This window comes from Aspergillus flavus, chromosome 1 (genome assembly GCF_009017415.1).
Source record: "Aspergillus flavus chromosome 1, complete sequence".
Classification (NCBI taxonomy): Eukaryota; Fungi; Ascomycota; class Eurotiomycetes; order Eurotiales; family Aspergillaceae; genus Aspergillus; species Aspergillus flavus.
In genome coordinates, this window is record NC_092406.1 from 5,815,041 (window position 1) to 5,834,011 (window position 18,971).

Here is an 18,971-nt window from a genome sequence, read left to right on the forward strand (position 1 = left end):
GGCAGCTATGAATAATATGAGAATAAAAAATGGGGAAATTGAAGCAGCGTCATCCACCTTGACTTGAACGGGGGGCTTAGACTTGGGCACCGAAGGGATTCATTGAAGGACGGACGTCATCGGGTAAGGCAGGGCTGTGATAGGTCACGGTATGGGCGGCGGCTTAGTCGATCTACAGGAGAAGGAAAGGACAACAGCATTCCATTCCATTCCCTTACTTATGAACAAGTATATCGTATTTTGTGTCAATTCACTATACTACTACTCTGTGTTTTATTTCTCTCTTATATTTCCCCTTTTTTTTCTTTCCTCTGTTCTTCCCCATTTGAACGCTACTCTGTATATAACCCACCGAACTATTCGATTCTAGATCCATTCCAATTTGCCTCTTTTATATCAGGAGCACCGCCTCCTATTCCGCCCCCCCTAGGTTCCCGTACCACGGTTCATACCAACGGCTGGCAGCATAAACAGTCGATTACATCCGTCGGTCGTAGTGAGAAAGAAGTCTAACGACTACTCACGACAGACCGATCGTTTCAGATTTATCTGAATCTCAAACATGGCTTCCGTTACGTCACTGGATAAGGATTTGCGCAGTCTGCGCCTGTCCCGCTATACCCCGCAGGCTGCCGCAGAAGTCCGCAGCTGGATTGAAGAAGTCCTCCATGAAAGACTACCAGCCGGAGATCTTCTAGATGCACTCAGAGATGGCGTCGCGCTGTGCCGGTAAGCCTGATAATTACATTTCTTGCATACTCTCATCGCAATTCGACGTACTAACATAGCCCTAGGTTGGTCAACCTTGCCGTTTCCCCCGGCGTCAAGTATAAGCAGTCATCTATGCCCTTTGTCCAAATGGAAAACATCTCACACTTCCTTCGCGCGTGTCAAATCGCACCCCTGAGCCTTCCTCCGCATGATGTTTTCCTTACTGTCGATCTTTATGAGGCCAAGGATCCCGCACAGGTCCTGCAGTGTTTGGTGGCCTTCAGTAGAAGGGCTAATGCTCTCCAACCCGGCAAATTCCCCCGCTCGATTGGTCCCCAAAGCAAAGTTGGTGCTCTAAGCCCCAATGCGACCGGCTCCAGTCAAGGTGCCCATACACCCTCTCGGCCACGGGGACTCAGTAACGCAAACTCCAGCGCCTCTGGATACTCAAGCCCGGCCAAATCTCCAGGCCCGGTGAGCAGTTGGAGCAAAAGAACGGATGAGCATACGACGATGCCAGCATGGAACATCCACCAATACGGCTATATGGGCGGTGCCAGTCAAGCCAACCAAGGTGTGGCGTTTGGTGCTCGCCGACAGATCACGACCGCGGCACCAAATGTACCGAGTCTGGCCGAAAAGGAGAAGCGCAGACGTGAAGAAGAAGAGCGCCAGCGTTTGGAGTTTGAGGAGTCAGAGCGGAGACGTCAAGAGCGAGAGGCAGAAGAAGCGCGCGCGCGAGCAGAGGAGGAGCGTCGATGGGAGGAGGAAACTGCCCGTCTAAAGGAGCAAGAGCGACGCAAGCTTGAGGAAGAGCGGAAGCAATGGAATGATCAACAGCGACGATGGGAAGAGGAGGAGGAGCAGCGCCAGCGCGAGGAGAGAGAGGCCGAGGAGAGACTGGAGAAAGAGAGGCTGCGCCGTCGGGAAGTCAATGATACCCGCCTAAATGGACAGTTCCTCAGTCAATACCAAGCGAGTCAAGTGGGACCGAACCAAGCTCCCGCCGAATCCTCAGAGAGACGGCGCATAAGGGAACTCGAGCGAGAGTTAGAGACTGCTAAGCAAAGGGAGGCAGAATATCAGCGCGAGCGCCAGGAGATTCAAGAAAAACAGGCCGCACCTGCTGCGACTCCTGCACCTCGCCCAGTACCTGTACCTCCTAAGCCCAGCTACAATCTCTCCTCACTCGAATCAGAACGCCGTCTACTTCGCACGGAGTGGAACAAACATCAGACCGAAGAATCAATTGCTGAAGCGGCCAACCCCCCTCCTTCCCTACCACCCCGGCCACTCCCAGAGCCGGTCGCTACATCACCTCGGCCCCTTCCGGACCCAACGCTCTATGCCTCGAAACCCGCCAATCAAGAAAGCCGCGTAGACCGCTTCCTCGCATCCAATCGACCTCCCGTTGCGCCCAAGCCGGCCACTCATCGCCCACAAGACTACACAACAACTGCCGAGGTTGACGCAGAAAATAGCCGCCGCGCAGCGGCACAGCAAAAGACCAAAGCAGGCGGATGGGCCTCCAAGTCATTGCTCGAACGTGAAATGGAGCGCGAGCGCGAGCGCCAGCGTGAGTGGGAGGAGAACCAAAAGCAAACTCAACAGGCCGCTGCCAACGGCCTAAGAGATGGCAATCTCGGTGTTGGGCCAGGACAAGGAGCCTGGGATGTGCACCAATACGGCTATATGGGCGGTGACAACCAGAATCGGGGCGGCCATGGCCTGGGAGTTGGAGGCGCAAGGAGACAGATTATTGGCCCTCGTCCTCCTCCGTGATCACATATGTTGAAATCCGGGTAGTATTTCAGTCAAATCCTTTATACCTATTTGTGTTTACCCCGTTGACGGCGGTTATTCGTGTTTTAGAGTTTGATTCCAATATTGTTCCAAGATCTTGGTGGCTAGCTATAGATAAGCTATGAGCAGCTTGAATAGTTCATTCAATCAAGATATAAAAGAAAGCTAAACCACACCAACAAAGGGCATTGGTAACATGCTAAACGCACACAGACAACAAGGGTATCTATACGCCAAACTCAAGCCCATCAATGAATAGAATCCACCACAACCTTTCCCCCAAACAGCCCAACCCTAACATCAATCCGAATCCTCCCCACGCGGAAGAACCTCAACAAGGAACCTCAACCGCTCCCCACTCTCCTGCAGCCAGCACCACTCCGCATCTTCCGATTTGCGCGCACTCACGCTCTTCTTCGTCTCCGTTTGGGCTTTCTCCGCACGACGCTGGATACCCTCTTCTACCGCTTCTTGCAAGTCCGTAGTTACTTTTAGCATGTCGCTGTTTGCGAGTAGGATCAGGAGTGCCTCGAGGAGGATCGACATCTTGGTGTTGTCGATTACGCTGTTGGTACTTGCCGCATAAGGGAGGAAACACTCCTCCAGCTTTGCTTGGCTGAGATACTCCTCGTCTGTGTCTGGGGCTGCGCTCTCGCGGATGCGGAAGAGCAGGCATTCGCAGAGGGTTGTGCACGCCTCTGGGGAGAAATAGGGTAGAGTTGATGGGGTGACGAGAGCCTGGAAGACGGGGAGGGAGAGATGGCGGATGTTTTCGACGAAGAGGTGGTACAGTTCCTCGAGGGAAATGAAGTCGTCAGGGAGAGCCTCCGCGACACCGGAGAGAAGGTGGAGGAGACGTTGGCGGAGGGCTAGGGATTGGAAGCCGCCGTGCGAGGAGACATCGCTGAGTGCGTAGACTGTTGACGTGGTATCGACTGCGTCGGCTGATTTGACGTCTTTGGCGCGGGTACCTCGTCGGGGGCGTTTGGTTTGCCGGGTAGGCCGTTTTGAGGCCGTGTCTGGGTCGTTCTTGTTGTTGTTATTGTTGTCGGAGGAGTCATCGTCGTCGTCGGTTAGGTAGTCGCCATATTGGTCTTCGTCGATGTTGACTTGGACTTCGCGTTTCTTGGTGTTCTTGTCTTGTTTGGGCTTTTTGAGCTCGTGGTGGAAGACCTCGCGGAATTCGTTGACAGAGGTCGAGCCCCCGTCTGCGAAGATCGCGCGGAGGATCCGTCGGTTGCGCCCGTATCCTGCTGTTGTTTCGGTGATGTAGCGGAAGATCAGACTGTCTTTGAGGACTTTATGATCTATGTTTGTGTTGCGGTCGCTCATTCTTTTGCGTTCGTTCCAGTCGTCTTCGAGCACTTCGCACATGTATTCGAGCCAGATTTGCCATTTCTCCCACCGTTCGCGGTGAAGCACGGAACAGTTGAATGCCCAGCCGACTGCATGCCAGAAGTCCTCTGCGCGGGACCATACGGAGGCAGACTGGGCCAGGTCGAGGTTCAGCGGTTTCGTATCATCGTCTGGGGGTTGCTCGTCTTCGGCGCGTCGGCGGCGCCCATGGCGGGAGGCCTCGAAGTGGGTGAAGGAGAATGCGGTTCCGAGTTTGGCGGATACTGGTCCGGCGATGGTGTTTGCGAGGCGGAGGAGTCGCAGGGAGACATTGGAGGCTTCTTCTTGCTCGGCGGTTTTGGCCCGGGTGGTGGTTGAGGGGTGGACGAGGAATGTAGCGGCGAGGGCGAGATGCTGGGGCGACGGGACGTAGACTGGCGTTGGAGGGATCGTGCCTGTGGTGATAATATTTAGGAGTAGGTTTAGGGCTTGCGTGTCTGGTTGACGGACGCCGCGGTCAGTTCGATGGTCAAGTGAATTGCGGGGAGTGAGGGGAGGCGGACAGAGCTTCTCTTCGAAGAAAATGCCTATATGTTGGACCAGTTCAAAGGGAAGTGTCCTGGCATGACGATAGAGAGGCGAGGGCGCCTCTTCATCTGCCACTGCCATTGACTGAGCTGTTTACTTGTCGGTTGAGAGATGTGATGTTGTAGAAGGCTGAGAATCGCGGTGTCGCGACTTCTTATCGATATGCGACAACCACGTGTAATAACAATTACCCTGGTCATGGTCATTGATCCGTAGTTTGTGTTTCACAATTGATATGGATATCAATCTACCGATTGTATCCCAAGTTTCAAGTACCTGGCTTACATTAAAAATCAAACAGATCTTCGTTATTTGATCTACACAGTATATTACCATAGCGTGAAGTATATAATGTCTACGTAGTATATATTCTAAATTAAAGAACAGATAATCACCAATTCAAGGTGCTGTAGTGTAGTGGTTATCATGCTTCGTTGTGGTTAGTCCCACAGCCCCGAATCGACCTGGGTTCGATTCCCAGCAGCGCCAATGGCGTTAGATAACTTGATTGGTCCTTCTTTTTTGCATTTCTCAGATTCTTGTTATCTTCTTATCTACCCCCTTTTTTTTGTCCTCTATACATACGGAAGGGGTGGTTTGCACATTGGAGCCCCTATATTGATAGCCCTAATCTTTTTTTTTTTTCACTCGATTAGATGGTAGATCAATTTTCCGTTCGTAAGGGAATTCAGTGTAACAAGGGATCTTCCTGATTTACCTCTTCCATATTATAGCCGAGAGATATATATACATGTCCTTCTGTTGTAAGGGAGTCAATACTACCGCCCAGTGTATATACTAGTAATTAGGTGATCCCCCTTACCTGTACTGCATAGATAGTTAGTATTCGATATTAAGTAATTCCCTGACCGACGCAGCACAATGGCAATGATGACCACTAACATAGCGGGTAGCATACCAACAATAACCCCAATACTTCATGCAAACCTGTAGATGCCATGCATGCACAACGATGACCGGTCCCGCCCATCAACTCCACAGCCCGAAGATGAGCCCCAGTTACATACGTATGGTCAGCTAATTAAAGAACCTAACGTAAACCGGACTTGAGTTAGATAGTCTAGTATGAATAACCCCTAATCGAAACGGTAGATAGGAGTTTATAGTATCGCCAACGACGCCATGGCAATGTAAAACCATCTCTAACATACCACTTCTAGGCACACGAACCCAAACCACAAGCCGAGGTTCCGAACAAATCCAATCAGCATCCAATATAGGGTTAATTGCTGTATCCCTCATGTGACCCAACAGAGCTGCATGATCTAGATTGACCCTAATGCAATAGACGTAATTTCCGCCCAAAATGGCATAAGCCAAGACATCAGTTTCGAAAAATTTGCAAAAACAATTCCTACGTTAAGCTCATTCTGATCATGCTGTTGCGTACGGGTGCAGATGGTAGAATGTGTAGGCTGCGAAGCCAGTCACCGAGAGTATGTTTCATAGATTAAAACCCATATACACCGTAAGATGCAAGTAGCAAATGCCCTTAGTTCTAGACACGTGGTTACAAGAGCCAGAACAGCTGGTTCCTGTCCTCTATCAAAGATTTCCGCGACCCCATATTCTATTGTATTTTTCTTTTCGACATTTTTGGTTCTTTTGTCCCTCTTCGCTTTTGATGCCTCCTGTACTCCATGCTATCACTTCATCCCGCTTCCCAGCAAACAAAAGTATCTGACAGGGTAGAATAGCAGAGTTCCGGCCAATTTCAGAACGGGGGTAGCCCCTGAAACATGAAACAATTATTACAAGACAGAGAAAGGAAGGATAATGGGTGCCAAGTGGAGAATATTATCAAGAAAAAAAAAAAGGAAAGTAAATAGAGAAAGAAACAGGAATATCTACTCCTCTGGTTCGGGAGAGAAAAGACCTATTCGCAGGCGGTGGGACTGTGGCCAAGTTAGCAAGACATGGGTATAGATACCGTTGGGCCAAGGAGAACGTACAAATGGAAGCTTCGGAATAACCACTCCCAGAGTAGCTAAGAAGTTGATGGTGAAATACGTCAAGTCGTAATGAGTATAATGCGTGCTGAGAAGGAAAAGACAGATCGGCACGCATAGCAAGAACTTCTTCGTCGGGGTATATTGATCTCCATTGTCAATTTGCTCCCACATGTTGAGATTATCATAGGCACCCGCGTTGAATTCGAAAGGGATGCCCCGCACCCAGTGGAACATAAGGAACGAGCCGAACATGTAGCTGATATTGGTCAAGGTCCATGAGGTTTCCTGCGAGACTCCGGGAATGATGTCGTAGAAGATCTTCAGGGCAATGATTAAAACGAAATGAATGGTCCAGGCACCTGTCATGAGCACGTCTCCAGTTAGCTCCCCGGCACCATTATTATGCATGTATAGAGTCCATGTCGATGCACTCACCCTTGGCATTGACCCAATTCGCATTTAGATTGGGCAAGGCGGCCTGGTCACTGGTGCGCTCAATGGATTCCGGCGGCTCCTGGTAAATGATGCTGCTTGACCGTCTCCTCCGTCCACCTTTGTTCTGGGACATGCTGGAATCCGGACTCAACCGTTGCGGTTGAGTATCCACCCCCGGGGGGAAGGAAATGGTACGGGGAACTGCGAGGGAAGACACTTTGGCGGTATTGAACGGGGGAAGACCGTGGGATCGAGGGAAGATGGTGGGAGAGGAGAAGGCGAAGAGGGTTGATTGGGAGGAGGATCGGAAAAAAGAGCGGCCAAGACAGTTCCAATCGGGGTGGAATCACACTTGTAGCTAATACGTAAGTAAGTTGTTTGCTAACGCAGAAGTAGCAGAGGATCTGATCCGTCTTTCAGTTCACTTCCGACCGTCAGATTGGATGATCGGCAGCTGTTTGGGTCACGGGATGTTCGCCAATCCGAGGGGGGGCAAAAAAAATGGATGAATTGGGGGTATTTTTAGGCAGAACGTAAATTCAGTGTCACCAAAAAAAGATAATATGGTAAATAAAGAGAGTGGCAATTATATCCAGGGATTTATGAACACAAGGATAGACTTCTGCTATAACGACTTGATACAGAACCAAAAACAATGAAAATAGTTTGGGGAATATAAAGATGATATATAAAAGTAGGATATTCAATCGTAGAACGAAGAGGGGGCAAAAAGGGAATAAAAGACAACAATAATACCAATACTAAGGTAAGGTACGGAATAAACCCCTACTAATTATAGTCCGAGACGGTCCAGAAGCAACCGAAGAACAAATGAATAAGTTAATTTTGATCTATCTTTCTTCTAGCTAAATATTAATAGAATGATCGAGACTTCGTAGTAGTTTAACATCTGCAACTTGCGTACACCGGGTTGTTCTAGACAACAATTTTATCTCACCAGCAGCTCAACTATTCAATAGTCCAAGGAATTTGTTCGATAAACTTGTTATTCCATTTATTCTCCACAAATATTCACTCCGCCAGACCCTATGGGATTGATAGACATTGAAATTGCCTGTGGTATTGAGTATTTCCGATACACCAGTAGAGCGATAGACTACTAAACATGCATCAAATGTACTGCCGGGCGGAAGTTCTTCTATCCGATACTGCACCGATGGTCACTTTCAACTGCCGTAAATTTTAAGAAACTAACACTCCACCTCAGGCAATCGTTTTCTCAATTCACGCGTTTTCTAATAGCTTTGTCTGCCCTTCAGCTTTTGATCACAGTATGCCTGACTCACCAGGTGATGACAATAACGATTCTAGAACAGCCTCGGTTGGTGCACAGCGCAATCGTGCCACCAGCACCAATGGCTCGCGACAGAGCTCCATAGACAGCAATTCGCACCCCAGGAAAAGACAACGAAGGAATGGAAAGGGGGAGCCCACAGATGCGCGCGACTTTGTCCCTCAAGGTGCCACCTTCAGCGCAAACACATTAGAGGTCGACCCGGATAGTACGTCCAGCTCTGGCTCCTCAAGCAGCGATGATGAATCCAATTCCTCGGATGATGGAAACGAGGCTTCCTCTCAGGCTGGGCCCCAATCCGCAGCGGCTCCCAACTGGAATAAGGCCAGTAAAAGTACCATCAGGACTTCACTGAACAAACGGGGAAACAAGGCAAATGAGGGCGAACATGATTCTCGGTTTGATGCGGTCAATGATAAATACTGGCGCAGTCGCAGCGAATCTGTTTCGAATGGTGGCGACAACGATAATGTGTCACAGACCAACAGTGATGGTGCCTCAGAAGAGGGAGAAGTACAGGAAGATGATTCTTCTGACTCTAGCCGAATGCATCTATCGGGGGACTCCGACGATTCATCCCTGGACTCAGAGGCCGACGACTCGATACTATTGAATATCAATGCCCGTGGTCAGACACAGAACGCTAGTCAGAAACAAAACGGGGTGCAGGACGATGATTACGATCCAGAGTCTCTTCCGGTTTCTCAAAGTATTACCAATGGACATACCTTTGGCGGGGCCGCAGATGGTTCTGCGACGACTTCGAAGGAGGAGGCATTCCGTCACTTTGCCCAGAAATACCCCACAAACCCCGAGACACTTGCTGATCTTAATCGTGAAGATATGGATGCCCAAGCGAAGTATGTCTTCTACGATCGCGAGATTAATGACATAAACCTGCAATTACCAGTAGCCTGCATTGAATGCATGCGGGAGGGCCATCTTGCTGAAGTGTGTCCATACAAAGAGGTGCGTTCTGAAACTACCAACCCGCTTTTCCAGGGAGCTTGCTGCACTGCATCGGACACAGTGGGTACTGACCGCTTATAGTGTGTGCATTGCGGTGCTTGGGATAAACACCAGAGCAGTTTCTGTCCTTCGTGGAGAAGATGTCAGAAGTGCCGGGAGCGTGGTCACGACCAGCGCGATTGCTCTTCGCTCCTGAAAGGTTCCGCATCTGAGATTCCCTGTGATCTGTGTGGATCTTCAGCTCACATGGAGCTCGAGTGTGATTTCATGTGGAAAGCTCATCGGCAAGAGCCGCAATCCGGGCCCGTGCTTGTATCCATATCTTGCTCTCATTGTACCAGCAGCCACCATTTGGTCGGTGACTGCCCATCCCTTCCGCAACCTTTGAAATCTTCGTCCTGGACGTTGAAAGGAGTTGATCCGAATATGGTTACCAATATCAATTCTGTGGTCAACGGTAGGGGCGGACCTTCGTCTAGAGGTCGAGGTGGGATGAAGATTAGGGGCCGTGCTGATGTACACTCCTCTCCGGATGACAGCGATGACTTGATGACTAGACGACGGCCCGTAGGTCGTGGTGGAAACCGAGGCAATATCCGGATTGGTAGTGGAATTGGGAAGAACAAGAACCTAGCGCCGGCCGGCTCGCGAGGCCCAGATATGGATTCTCGTCAGTTTTACAGGGATCGTCAGGATTTCCATTCGGGCAACGCACGCCAGCGCTCCTTGTCCCCCAACCCTCGCCGCGGAAGAGGCAAGGATACCTGGCAACCTGCACCTCGTTCACCGCCACGAGGCCAGTCCAGGCCTCCTCCTCGTGGGGGAAGAGGCGGTGGCCGGGGACGTGGCGGACGTGGCAATGGTAATAAACGAGGGGGTAACGGCGACAATTACCGCCCGATGCCGAGTGCCGCTAAAAAGGCTTGGGATAAGTATAGACTCTGATCCATAGGTCACTAATACAGCGCAGGTGATTGCTGGGCTGGTTGTATGTATTGCGACATCCCATTTACGCCTGGCGCCTATAGTAACTTGATTGGTACATGATACCCTTGGCTAACATACATATTTCTTGTGTTGATTGCACTTATCATGCACTTCAATGCCACCTGGCGTATTTACAACCTCGTGCCTGACCTTTTGATCAGGTCTTTATCTACTGAGGTAACTGTGTCTGTACATAAACACGACGGATACGAGCAGCCACACGGGCCGTGGCAATGAACAGCAGCATGCCACCTGAATTACATGAGCCAAGAGGGTTCGGACTATTTGTCTAATCTTGGATCTAGGCACACCGGTGGCTGTCGAGCATCGGTGACGAGGTATGGCATAAGCCGACCTACTAGTCACTGGTAGGAACCTTGTCACCACCACGGTTTCCGACAAAACCTCCATCTAGGATGCTGATGAGCTCATCTAACCGCTCAATGCACAGATCCGTATGGGGGTGCTCCTTGAGATGAACGTTGTGGTCGTTCAAGAGCAAGACAGTCGCAGCGCCTGCTGTATGGCCAGCGGTCATATCATCGATACTGTCACCAACCTAGCATCATATTAGTTCCCAGAGAAGAGAAAATGACCTGGAATGCAAAAGAAAGACCCACCATGATTAAATTCTCTCCCCGACTATCCAGTCCCCATTCGTTAGCAATATGCAAAATCCCCGCTGGATCCGGCTTAGGCAATAACCCCGGGGTCTCTCTTGTAACGATTGGCAGAAACACGTGAGCGGGAAGATGATTATCTAGAAGATGCCGTACTGGTGTTCTGCCACAGTAGTATTAACCTCTACCGTTCACTCACTCCCGTACATCTAATGTTGGAGTAAATAGGATGGAGTAAAACGCCTTACTCAAAATTCCGTGTACAAAGCGCCCTCTTGACTCCCCGTTCGTGGAGATAATCCATGAGCTCCACTAGTCCCGGCTGGGGCTCCTGGGTTTGCATAGCCTCTTGCTCAACGGCCTTGATTTTATCTGCAGCTTCGAGCTGTTGCTCGGGAGTTGGGAGACTGCTAATATGGTGCAAGATATCGATATCCTTGTGGAGGATCCCAAGAGACTCTCTGTGGAGGATTTAGTGCACATCACGTAAGATGTAAAACGATATCGAGTTTTAGCCACATACCGCATCTTGACAAACATGTGGTTCTGAGGAAGACTGTTTACACATCAGCCATCCGAGCGAGCTACCGTGACATGGTTCAGAGAAAGTATCAAGTACCATAATGTTCCGTCCACGTCGAAAACGATACCCTTCAATGGTGGGGCACTTGATGTTCCTTTTCTCTCTGGGTTAAGAGGAGCAAATCGTCGCTGACGAAGTGAGTAATTTTGAACCGAGGCCATGATGCGTCCGAGTTGCGGCAGGGGCCGCGGGGTGAACATTCGAACTGGGAGAGGGGAACGTTGGAGTGGAGGTTCAAGAGGTTGTTTCAATGTGGTGTGATTCGACCAAATGGCGGAGATAAGATTGATAAGGTTTGGCAGTGCGGAGATTTCGGAAATACTAAAAAACAGCAATTTATACAGTTGTTGAGAAATTTAAATCGGCTACCTCTGCTATCCCGAAGGACATTCGACGCCATAAATAGCATCAGCGTGGTGAATGTAGTAGACAAAGAACCTTTGCGTTGCTCACTGATTTCCTGACTGTACTAAATATATTATCCATTATCCATACACTACAATGAAGCTGTTGGATGTCATGTGGTGCTGATTCTTTGTTGCATGTAGGCACTTGGCAACGTTGTGAATATCTGAGGATCTTGTATAGACTTGCCTGTGTAATAATTTTACCCCAGTACTTGATCTAGCATATGCAACTGCCCTCTGCGACCTCCGTGTGCGCCATTAAAATGGTTTCTTGAGCAAAACCCCAAAGGAATTGAATACATCCAGTCCTATTGTCATCCGTGTCTGGGGCCGCTTTATTTACTATGCAACAAGAACCACAGCTCTGAATATATTATATTGTTAAATACGCAATATGGAACCTCCTACACTGCTCGCACGTGAAATCTTCTCAGGCATGAAGTTGATTTTATTTACCTATGTGATAGAGACAGTCACTTCCAATACAGTTCAATAACGTAGGTTCATATTGAAGACGTTCTATTTCCCTAGAAGCCAAATCCTTGTAGCAATGTTGTTATCTCTTTGACTATATCTGTAACGGCCTCTGTGTCGTAAGCTGCAGTGTGATACTCGCCCTTGTCTCCGGATCTTCCCTGGCTTGCAAGAAAGCTACTGTGAACCGCTGGTAAAGACAGAGAGGGCCAGTTCATAGGGAGAAGCTTCTTCAGCAGTCTTCCCACGTCAATGTTTTGAAAGTTTGAGCATAGGTGGTGGCTTTCTTTAGGAACTATTAGCTCTGGACTTCCCGGGAGCAACCTTTGAAAGCATTGCATATCCTGCGGACTGAACCATGAAATGATGCTGATTCTCTCTGCACTATAGTCCAGATTATGGATTATTTCATCCCTGATCTCGTCTGGCCTCAATCCATTCGTCACGATGTCACCGTAGCAATGTGTAAATAGAACTTGTACATGTCTGTCCGCATTCTCCCAAGTTTTTAATTTTACAAGGAAATCTTCAAGAGACAGGCCATAGTGAACATTCTCTGCAAACAGTAGCTTGCCGTCAAGCTGCCTGATAGCAAACTGGAGTGGTATCGGAGACATATCCCCACTCAGAGAGATGTACTCAAAGTCGATAACCCAGGTATTCTGAGGACTTCTGTGGTAGCTTGTTGAAAGAGTTTTGACATCAGTCATTGCATCATCCGTAAGTTTCAACTCCCATTGTGGCATTGGAAGTTCAGCACCCGTAGCTTTCAATGACGACACATATTGGATAATCCTTGATGAGTGGTGCTTGCAATACCCAGAGTACAGCTCCTGTGGTAATGGACAAGTTAGGATCAAGCATTTTTTCTTGCCATCAACCAATGAATAATTTTTGAGGACTGCACGTTGCATTGAAGACCGCTGGTAGAGACGCTTTTTCTTCGTATGCCCTCTATTACTTGATGGTGTGGCCTCGCCCACCTCATCTGCATCAGTAGTATCAGCAAAATCCTCCGGTTCAGCGATGGAATCTGTCACATCACGGGCACCATCAGTCCCTCTGTCAGGCTCCCGTGATTGAAGCATAGTATGTGGCGAAATATATATGCCTTCTCCGTCTTTCACTACTTCACTAGTAGTGAAAGTGTCCACTTCATCAGAAAACGGTGCCTTTGAACCCTGTGGCCTCACACCCTCGACTAGCTTCTCTGTCAGTGAGTAGAGGTGGTCGTACGGTTGCGATGCAGGCCGGTGTAATGTAAAGTCTCTTAGCCTCAGAAGCTGAAAAGGCTTTCGGGTTGTATCCTTCGTAAATATAACCCGCGAGCCCCACCGGTGAATGTTATTCACTAGTAGTTCAATATCCATGAATCTCCCTTGGATAGGGCTGTAGAATCCAGAGCACACATAGTTCGCATGAATTGGAGTCGTATAAAGAGTCCATGTGCTGGTATATCTCCGTGGGCGCCAGCGATCTTCAGCCCGTAAGAAGAGCGGTTCAACGTCCATCACGTGAAGCACAGTACTATACCTAAACGCCTCGAAGAGTCTTTGGATATTCTTGTAGTACTCTTTTACTTTGAATTCTCGTGGAGATATTCGGATTCCGTGGTCAATTGTCCATCCTTGAAGATATAAGATGTTTGGCCTAGATGCATTCATAGTCTGAGGACCCCACAACGACAATGCCAAGGGCAATAGTACCTCTTCATCGCCGAAAGAGAGAAGTACAGCCCACTGAGCCGGGGCCCCAGGATATGGACAATCATAGTCCAGCTCAATGCGCACAGGGAGGGCTGAAGTCACCTAACGAATCCAGTGTCAGATGCAAATTATGGCTCATATAAGAATAATTAGATCCCGTAGTTCTATACTCACCTTACTACTTGAAGTGGCTATGCTTTGGTAAATCAATGCAACACAGTACTTAAGTTCATCATAACAGGGTCTAACTGACGCATAGGAGCCCGTGTAACCACCAGTTGGCGCTCGTACACCAAATTCGGGGGCAAGTTCGAAAAGTTGCTTATTAACATCGACAACTCTAAGAGTAGAAATATTGCTTTCACCTGCCCTACTCGTGTATGTGCTCTCGGCGTGGATATTCAGTGAAGGTCGCTCCTTTGATGGTGAGCCAGACACTGTAGGCGGAGGAAGAGGATGGCCTGGATGAGAATGGATATTCGGACAATCTAAAAAGTTATATGCATCTTGAAATGTATACAGCTTTCCAACTCTCCCCCCTTCGATGCCAACAAAGGGGACAGGGTGTTGGAACGTATGGAGCTAGACGAAACATGTTTCAACTTGTGTCAATTCTTAGGGAGGTTGGGGACTAACCCTATGATCAGATGCTGTCAAACTCAACATATCCCTCAGCTGCCTTGGGCTTAACTGCAAATAGTATGAGAATTTGTGATTGACGAGGGAGCTCTCATCCTCGAATAAACCCTCATCGCCAGATACTGTCTCTCTTGTACCTTGTTGTGGTGCTGCTAGTGTCTTTGCCTGAACCCGAGGACGTTTGTCGGCTCTTTTAGATCCAGGAGGCATAGCGACTATCTGGTCCTCTTCTCTCATCCACCGTTTCAAGGTGCCTTCCTCGACCAAAAGCTTTCTAGTTGCTACTTCCATGTTAATTGGATACCATCTCGAGGTTTCAACGTTTAGCGACCTAGCCTGCCGGCAATAGCGAATCGCGAAAAGCTTCTCTTCTCGTGTATATGTGAAACGTCTTGGCCGAACCATCCTGTTTGCAGTTCTCTGGTTACCTATACACTGGAGCGACCGGTATTGTTCCTCTGTGAGAGGCTCAACTAGTGCAGGGGTGCCGTCCTGGTAGCCCGGTCGAGCTCGCGAACGCCCCCAGCTCTGACTAGACTTGGATGATGAATCCAGCCTATCACCTGTGCTGTTTTCCATGGATTGTTCATTTTTTTCAGTGGTATGGTTCTTGTGGGTACTGGATACCATGGTTGCCTAGCTCGACTGTCTTATGTTCTTATGGTTGAGTATATCCTTGGGTAAAGACTGGAAATATGAGGGCACCATTTATCACAGGGCTGGGGTGTGGGAGGGTTTTTAAAAGAAAGGATGAATAAGAAAATAAACAGTGCTGATGCTGGGAGACAATGAGAGGTTCTGTTTGAGGTTCTGTTTGAAAGGTAGAACTAGTCAACTGAATGCCCTTAGAGCCAATTCACTAAGCAGTCAAATGTGATTCACTTGACAATGAACCTTGAAATCTAAATTCACTAAGAAAACTCACCCATCACCTTAGAAATGGATCTGGTAGTATTGTGTGCTGTACGAGGCATCTCAACTAGATACATAGTGGATAAACCTATATTATAGAGATTGTGCCTTTTTCAGGATTAAAGATCTCATGAAGGCTTGCTTGCGAGTGTAGTTCTGCCCGAAGCTTTGGCCATATCTCTTGCGATCACCACTACGGGAACCACCTTTGTAGTCGTCCGGGATGTCCAATAGACACTCATAATCATCCACTGCAGGCTCTTCTCCATCTCGTATGGTCATAACTTTGTCAGACATGATTTCCCATAGTTTTGCATTCGTGCCGTTATAGAAAAATCCATTCTGGGGACAGAAAGAGTGACGAATTGTAGTTGTCGACCAGATTCGATGAAGTTGATCATCAGAAATGTCACAATATTGCCAGATATTGTCATCTGTATATAGTAAATTTCCGTCAAAAACGTGAGAGTTGTCGCTGTGTTTAGTGCGAACCACTCTTGGGAACGATATTTCGACGGTTAGGGGTGATGTAACAGAAGGCTCCGCGATTATAGGGTCATAGTTCCACGGAAATTCATAAGTTTGATACATCCTATATTCAGGTCCCAGTCTTGGGTCAATTCCAAATGCTACAAGAGCATGTTTCCAGGGCCCATTTTTGAAGGAGTAGCCACAGTAAGGAAGCGCTTCGAATAGACTTAAAAGATCTGGGACCCGAGTGAGATTCTTCAGGACCCTTGGGGTAGCGACGGGCCGTCTGCGCATCACGAGTCTGATGTCACGTAGCAATGCTCGCATGTCGTGTGAGAGAGAGTTTTCTGATGGTAGGCTAGTCAGTGGCTCGTTCGGGACGTGAGTTGAGTCTACGGATATTTGCAACTTGGGTTGCGCATTAGAGCAAAACTTGATGATGTGGGAGATAAAGGGGGGGTTACAATTTTCTCTTGATACTCCTGTTGCTGGACTGAGATAAACCGGCTTGGGGGAGGTATATGATTATCCGGCTCATATGTTTCCTTGTTCACGCCATTATCCTCTTCCAATCGGGCTGCCATACTTGCGGTTCTACGATGAACACCCGGAAGATGGCAGGTGAGGTACTTGATGCTGTTACAAGGATGGAATCTCTTGACAGTGACACTCAGATGTAGTAAGCGAATAACCTCGATGTCCTCAGGAGGGGGGGGACAGATACAGGCCGGTCATATGGGTTGGGTATCGTGTGTTGACCCGGGGGTGTGAGAAGTGGAAATATAAATCTTCACTATCGGTGGATCATCTTAATGCTTACCAAGAGTAGGTAGGGCTATCTAGGAGTGAATGTGGTTTCTAAATATATATGAGGCCGTTGGCTTACACATAAACAAAGAAAGGTAGTATACTTTGGTGAATTCTCCAATAATGGACATTTTGGGGTGACAGGCTATTTTTATCTTCGATTGTTAAGAATAAACCATTAAGCGTATACTTAGAAGAAAAAAAAAAAAAAAAAAGGAAGAGAGAGAGAGAGAGAGAGAAGGTGTGTAGATATGGATAACCGCAGAACCGTTACCTCCTCCGTACTTACTCAAAGGAGATTTGGGAGACTCTCGATATACTCCTATAATTACAACAATTTAGAGTGAGCTTTTGAGAGTCCCAGGCATCTGGACAATGTCTTAAAGGTTTCAGATTTTAGCCTGTAGGAATACGTAGCATTCTCATTGCTGTAGACGTTAGTTCGCAAGGCTTAGTTAGGTAGGTGGTCGAACTAGAATTCTTACAGGCATATATTAGGCCAAAACCGTCTATAGCCTAACTAAAGGTGCGAGTATAGGATACGTTCGAATATATCATTGATATTCAGAATCTAATTGCTGGTAGAGAGTCTTTGGTATATCACGTCGCAGTTGCATGAAGCATTGTTATATATAACAGATGGTCATACGTCTGTGATAATAAAATAGAATATTATTGGACCACCAGTCGCTCTCCTAGAACTCCGTGTATAGAAAGTTTCAAGTTGGCCCTCCTAATTGAATTAGGATTTAATATAGTTCCAGGTGTCTTGTTGATGAGCCCTTTTCTGCCTGCTGTACTGTCCCTTTTCTTAAGGGGAAGTGGTTGGGTTGTATAATAGTAGCCGTATTTGAATGCAAAATCCAACCAGAAGGCAATAATAAGGCAAGATGACCGAGTGGTTAAGGTAAATTCGCACTGCCCTCACACAATCGATCGACCTCATCTAACAGGAAAATAGGTGTATGACTCAAGCTATAGCTTGTCCTAGACAACTAGGGTTACTTCATATGTCGCAAGACGCGTGGGTTCGAATCCCACTCTTGTCAATCTTTTTTACCCGTCCTAGTAGATGTTCCTGTGTTTATCAGGAGTGTCCTTTTTCTTTTTCTTTTCTTTTCTTTTCTTTTCTTTTTTTTTTTTTCCCTGTGTTTTTCTTGTTACATACACCTCTTGTCACAGATTTGATAGCGATCATGCAAGGTGACTGTACCTGATGCCCTGTCCCATGTGCATGAACAACTCGGTGGCCGATCGGCGACGTCGGAGACTATACCCGTTGCCTTTCTAATAACGCACAGTGGCCCCTGCTGGGAATATTGTATACAAAGAATCCTAGGGGTCTTTCAGCTATAAATTAGCACTGGAAATCGTAGTAGAGTAAATCAAGAATCAGTCTTCTGTCTCTAGTATCTACTGCCTAGCGCTTTGCCTACATATCCTTACCTAGTTGACAGGTCCTCTACCCTGATTAGTAGATTGGCAAGTAATCACCGCTCAATTCAACACCTAATCAATTGCGTTCTTCCACCAGCTCTTTCTGTTTTTCCTATATCTTTAGAATAAGCAGTCGAATAACCAGATCAACTTAGTTTATCGTTTTTTGTATTGAATTATCTCATCAAATTGAGTATCCTACTAGTCCTTTGAGGGTTCTATTTCAACGACTTTTTCAGTTGGGCGTCATCACTAGATGAGGTATGGAATAGATAGCCTAACTCGGATAACTTAGTCATCAACACGGCAAGATGACCGAGTGGTTAAGGTGTAAGTACCGACGTCGTCTATATTGTAACTCTAGCAGTTATCTAACCTTATCTTATTAGGTATGACTCAAGCTACAGCTTGCCCTAGAGAATAGGGTGCCTTCATATGTCGCAAGACGCGTGGGTTCGAATCCCACTCTTGTCATTATTCTTTTTTGATACCTATTGCTAAATCCTCTTTCAGATATATAACATAATATAGTTTTCTTTAACATCAACATGGCAAGATGACCGAGTGGTTAAGGTGTAAGTACTTTGTCGTCACACAAACTCAATTGGTCAACCATTAACAGTATCCTCAGGTATGACTCAAGCTATCGCTTGCCCTTGTAAATAGGGTCGTCTTCATATGTCGCAAGACGCGTGGGTTCGAATCCCACTCTTGTCACTGTCTTTTTTTGATACCTTTGCTTTAAATCCACATTTCCTCTCCTGCTATCTTGACGGCTGGATGGATACCTTATTATTAT

The 18,971-nt window shown here is 47.6% G+C and overlaps 7 protein-coding genes and 4 non-coding genes across 11 annotated transcripts; 6 read left to right on the forward strand and 5 right to left on the reverse strand.

Moving 5' to 3' along the window:
• Positions 1-11: 11 nt before the first annotated feature.
• F9C07_1162398 (uncharacterized protein) lies at positions 12-2,654 on the forward strand. Its single transcript, XM_041289144.2, has 2 exons — positions 12-729; positions 795-2,654. The coding sequence occupies exons 1-2, from the start codon at positions 563-565 to the stop codon at positions 2,491-2,493; spliced, it is 1,866 nt and encodes a 621-aa protein (XP_041139980.1). The 5' UTR covers positions 12-562; the 3' UTR covers positions 2,494-2,654.
• On the reverse strand, positions 1,245-4,798 carry F9C07_2142195 (uncharacterized protein). Its single transcript, XM_071509181.1, has 2 exons — positions 4,407-4,798; positions 1,245-4,340 (listed from the first exon to the last, which is right to left on the reverse strand). The coding sequence occupies exons 1-2, from the start codon at positions 4,516-4,518 to the stop codon at positions 2,815-2,817; spliced, it is 1,638 nt and encodes a 545-aa protein (XP_071366090.1). The 5' UTR covers positions 4,519-4,798; the 3' UTR covers positions 1,245-2,814.
• A 42-nt stretch (positions 4,799-4,840) lies between these two features.
• On the forward strand, positions 4,841-4,926 carry F9C07_t55. Its single transcript has one exon. It is a non-coding gene; the product is annotated as a tRNA-His (tRNA).
• A 1,089-nt stretch (positions 4,927-6,015) lies between these two features.
• F9C07_11198 (putative unfolded protein response protein Orm1) lies at positions 6,016-7,467 on the reverse strand. Its single transcript, XM_041289021.2, has 3 exons — positions 6,846-7,467; positions 6,411-6,769; positions 6,016-6,353 (listed from the first exon to the last, which is right to left on the reverse strand). Exons 1-3 carry the CDS (start codon positions 6,976-6,978, stop codon positions 6,306-6,308), a joined length of 540 nt encoding a protein of 179 aa, XP_041139978.2. The 5' UTR covers positions 6,979-7,467; the 3' UTR covers positions 6,016-6,305.
• Positions 7,468-7,504: 37 nt separating this feature from the next.
• F9C07_1162282 (zinc knuckle domain protein) lies at positions 7,505-10,178 on the forward strand. The gene is made up of 2 exons (XM_041289031.2): positions 7,505-9,129; positions 9,211-10,178. The coding sequence occupies exons 1-2, from the start codon at positions 8,140-8,142 to the stop codon at positions 10,072-10,074; spliced, it is 1,854 nt and encodes a 617-aa protein (XP_041139977.2). The 5' UTR covers positions 7,505-8,139; the 3' UTR covers positions 10,075-10,178.
• Positions 10,179-10,474: 296 nt separating this feature from the next.
• F9C07_11201 (putative HAD superfamily hydrolase) lies at positions 10,475-11,519 on the reverse strand (the record flags this gene model as incomplete). Its single annotated transcript, XM_041289020.1, has 5 exons — positions 10,475-10,675; positions 10,737-10,899; positions 10,985-11,197; positions 11,260-11,292; positions 11,356-11,519. The coding sequence occupies 5 exons, from the start codon at positions 11,517-11,519 to the stop codon at positions 10,475-10,477; spliced, it is 774 nt and encodes a 257-aa protein (XP_041139976.1).
• A 734-nt stretch (positions 11,520-12,253) lies between these two features.
• F9C07_2200297 (uncharacterized protein) lies at positions 12,254-14,836 on the reverse strand (the record flags this gene model as incomplete). The annotated part of the gene is made up of 3 exons (XM_041284417.2): positions 12,254-14,008; positions 14,081-14,488; positions 14,543-14,836. 3 exons carry the CDS (start codon positions 14,834-14,836, stop codon positions 12,254-12,256), a joined length of 2,457 nt encoding a protein of 818 aa, XP_041139975.2.
• A 437-nt stretch (positions 14,837-15,273) lies between these two features.
• On the reverse strand, positions 15,274-16,881 carry F9C07_2280213 (uncharacterized protein). Its single transcript, XM_041284416.2, has 2 exons — positions 16,393-16,881; positions 15,274-16,336 (listed from the first exon to the last, which is right to left on the reverse strand). Exons 1-2 carry the CDS (start codon positions 16,510-16,512, stop codon positions 15,551-15,553), a joined length of 906 nt encoding a protein of 301 aa, XP_041139974.1. The 5' UTR covers positions 16,513-16,881; the 3' UTR covers positions 15,274-15,550.
• Positions 16,882-17,619: 738 nt separating this feature from the next.
• F9C07_t56 lies at positions 17,620-17,784 on the forward strand. The gene has a single exon. It is a non-coding gene; the product is annotated as a tRNA-Val (tRNA).
• Positions 17,785-18,477: 693 nt separating this feature from the next.
• F9C07_t57 lies at positions 18,478-18,646 on the forward strand. Its single transcript has one exon. It is a non-coding gene; the product is annotated as a tRNA-Val (tRNA).
• A 76-nt stretch (positions 18,647-18,722) lies between these two features.
• F9C07_t58 lies at positions 18,723-18,889 on the forward strand. Its single transcript has one exon. It is a non-coding gene; the product is annotated as a tRNA-Lys (tRNA).
• The last annotated feature ends 82 nt before the right edge of the window (positions 18,890-18,971 follow it).

Bases quoted from the DNA above. Each gene is read 5' to 3' on its own strand.
- F9C07_1162282 (XM_041289031.2), top strand. From the start codon at position 8,140: ATGCCTGACTCACCAGGTGATGACAATAACGATTCTAGAACAGCCTCG. The intron at 9,130-9,210 runs GTGCGTTCTGAA...GACCGCTTATAG, and splicing joins AAGTGTGTCCATACAAAGAG to TGTGTGCATTGCGGTGCTTG.
- F9C07_2280213 (XM_041284416.2), bottom strand. From the start codon at position 16,512: ATGGCAGCCCGATTGGAAGAGGATAATGGCGTGAACAAGGAAACATAT. The intron at 16,337-16,392 runs GTAACCCCCCCT...GCGCAACCCAAG, and splicing joins AGGAGTATCAAGAGAAAATT to TTGCAAATATCCGTAGACTC.
- F9C07_1162398 (XM_041289144.2), top strand. From the start codon at position 563: ATGGCTTCCGTTACGTCACTGGATAAGGATTTGCGCAGTCTGCGCCTG. The intron at 730-794 runs GTAAGCCTGATA...ACATAGCCCTAG, and splicing joins GATGGCGTCGCGCTGTGCCG to GTTGGTCAACCTTGCCGTTT.
- F9C07_11198 (XM_041289021.2), bottom strand. From the start codon at position 6,978: ATGTCCCAGAACAAAGGTGGACGGAGGAGACGGTCAAGCAGCATCATT. The intron at 6,770-6,845 runs GTGAGTGCATCG...TGCTCATGACAG, and splicing joins GAATTGGGTCAATGCCAAGG to GTGCCTGGACCATTCATTTC. The intron at 6,354-6,410 runs GTACGTTCTCCT...ACTTGGCCACAG, and splicing joins TTATTCCGAAGCTTCCATTT to TCCCACCGCCTGCGAATAGG.
- F9C07_2142195 (XM_071509181.1), bottom strand. From the start codon at position 4,518: ATGGCAGTGGCAGATGAAGAGGCGCCCTCGCCTCTCTATCGTCATGCC. The intron at 4,341-4,406 runs CTCCCCTCACTC...AACCAGACACGC, and splicing joins CGAAGAGAAGCTCTGTCCGC to AAGCCCTAAACCTACTCCTA.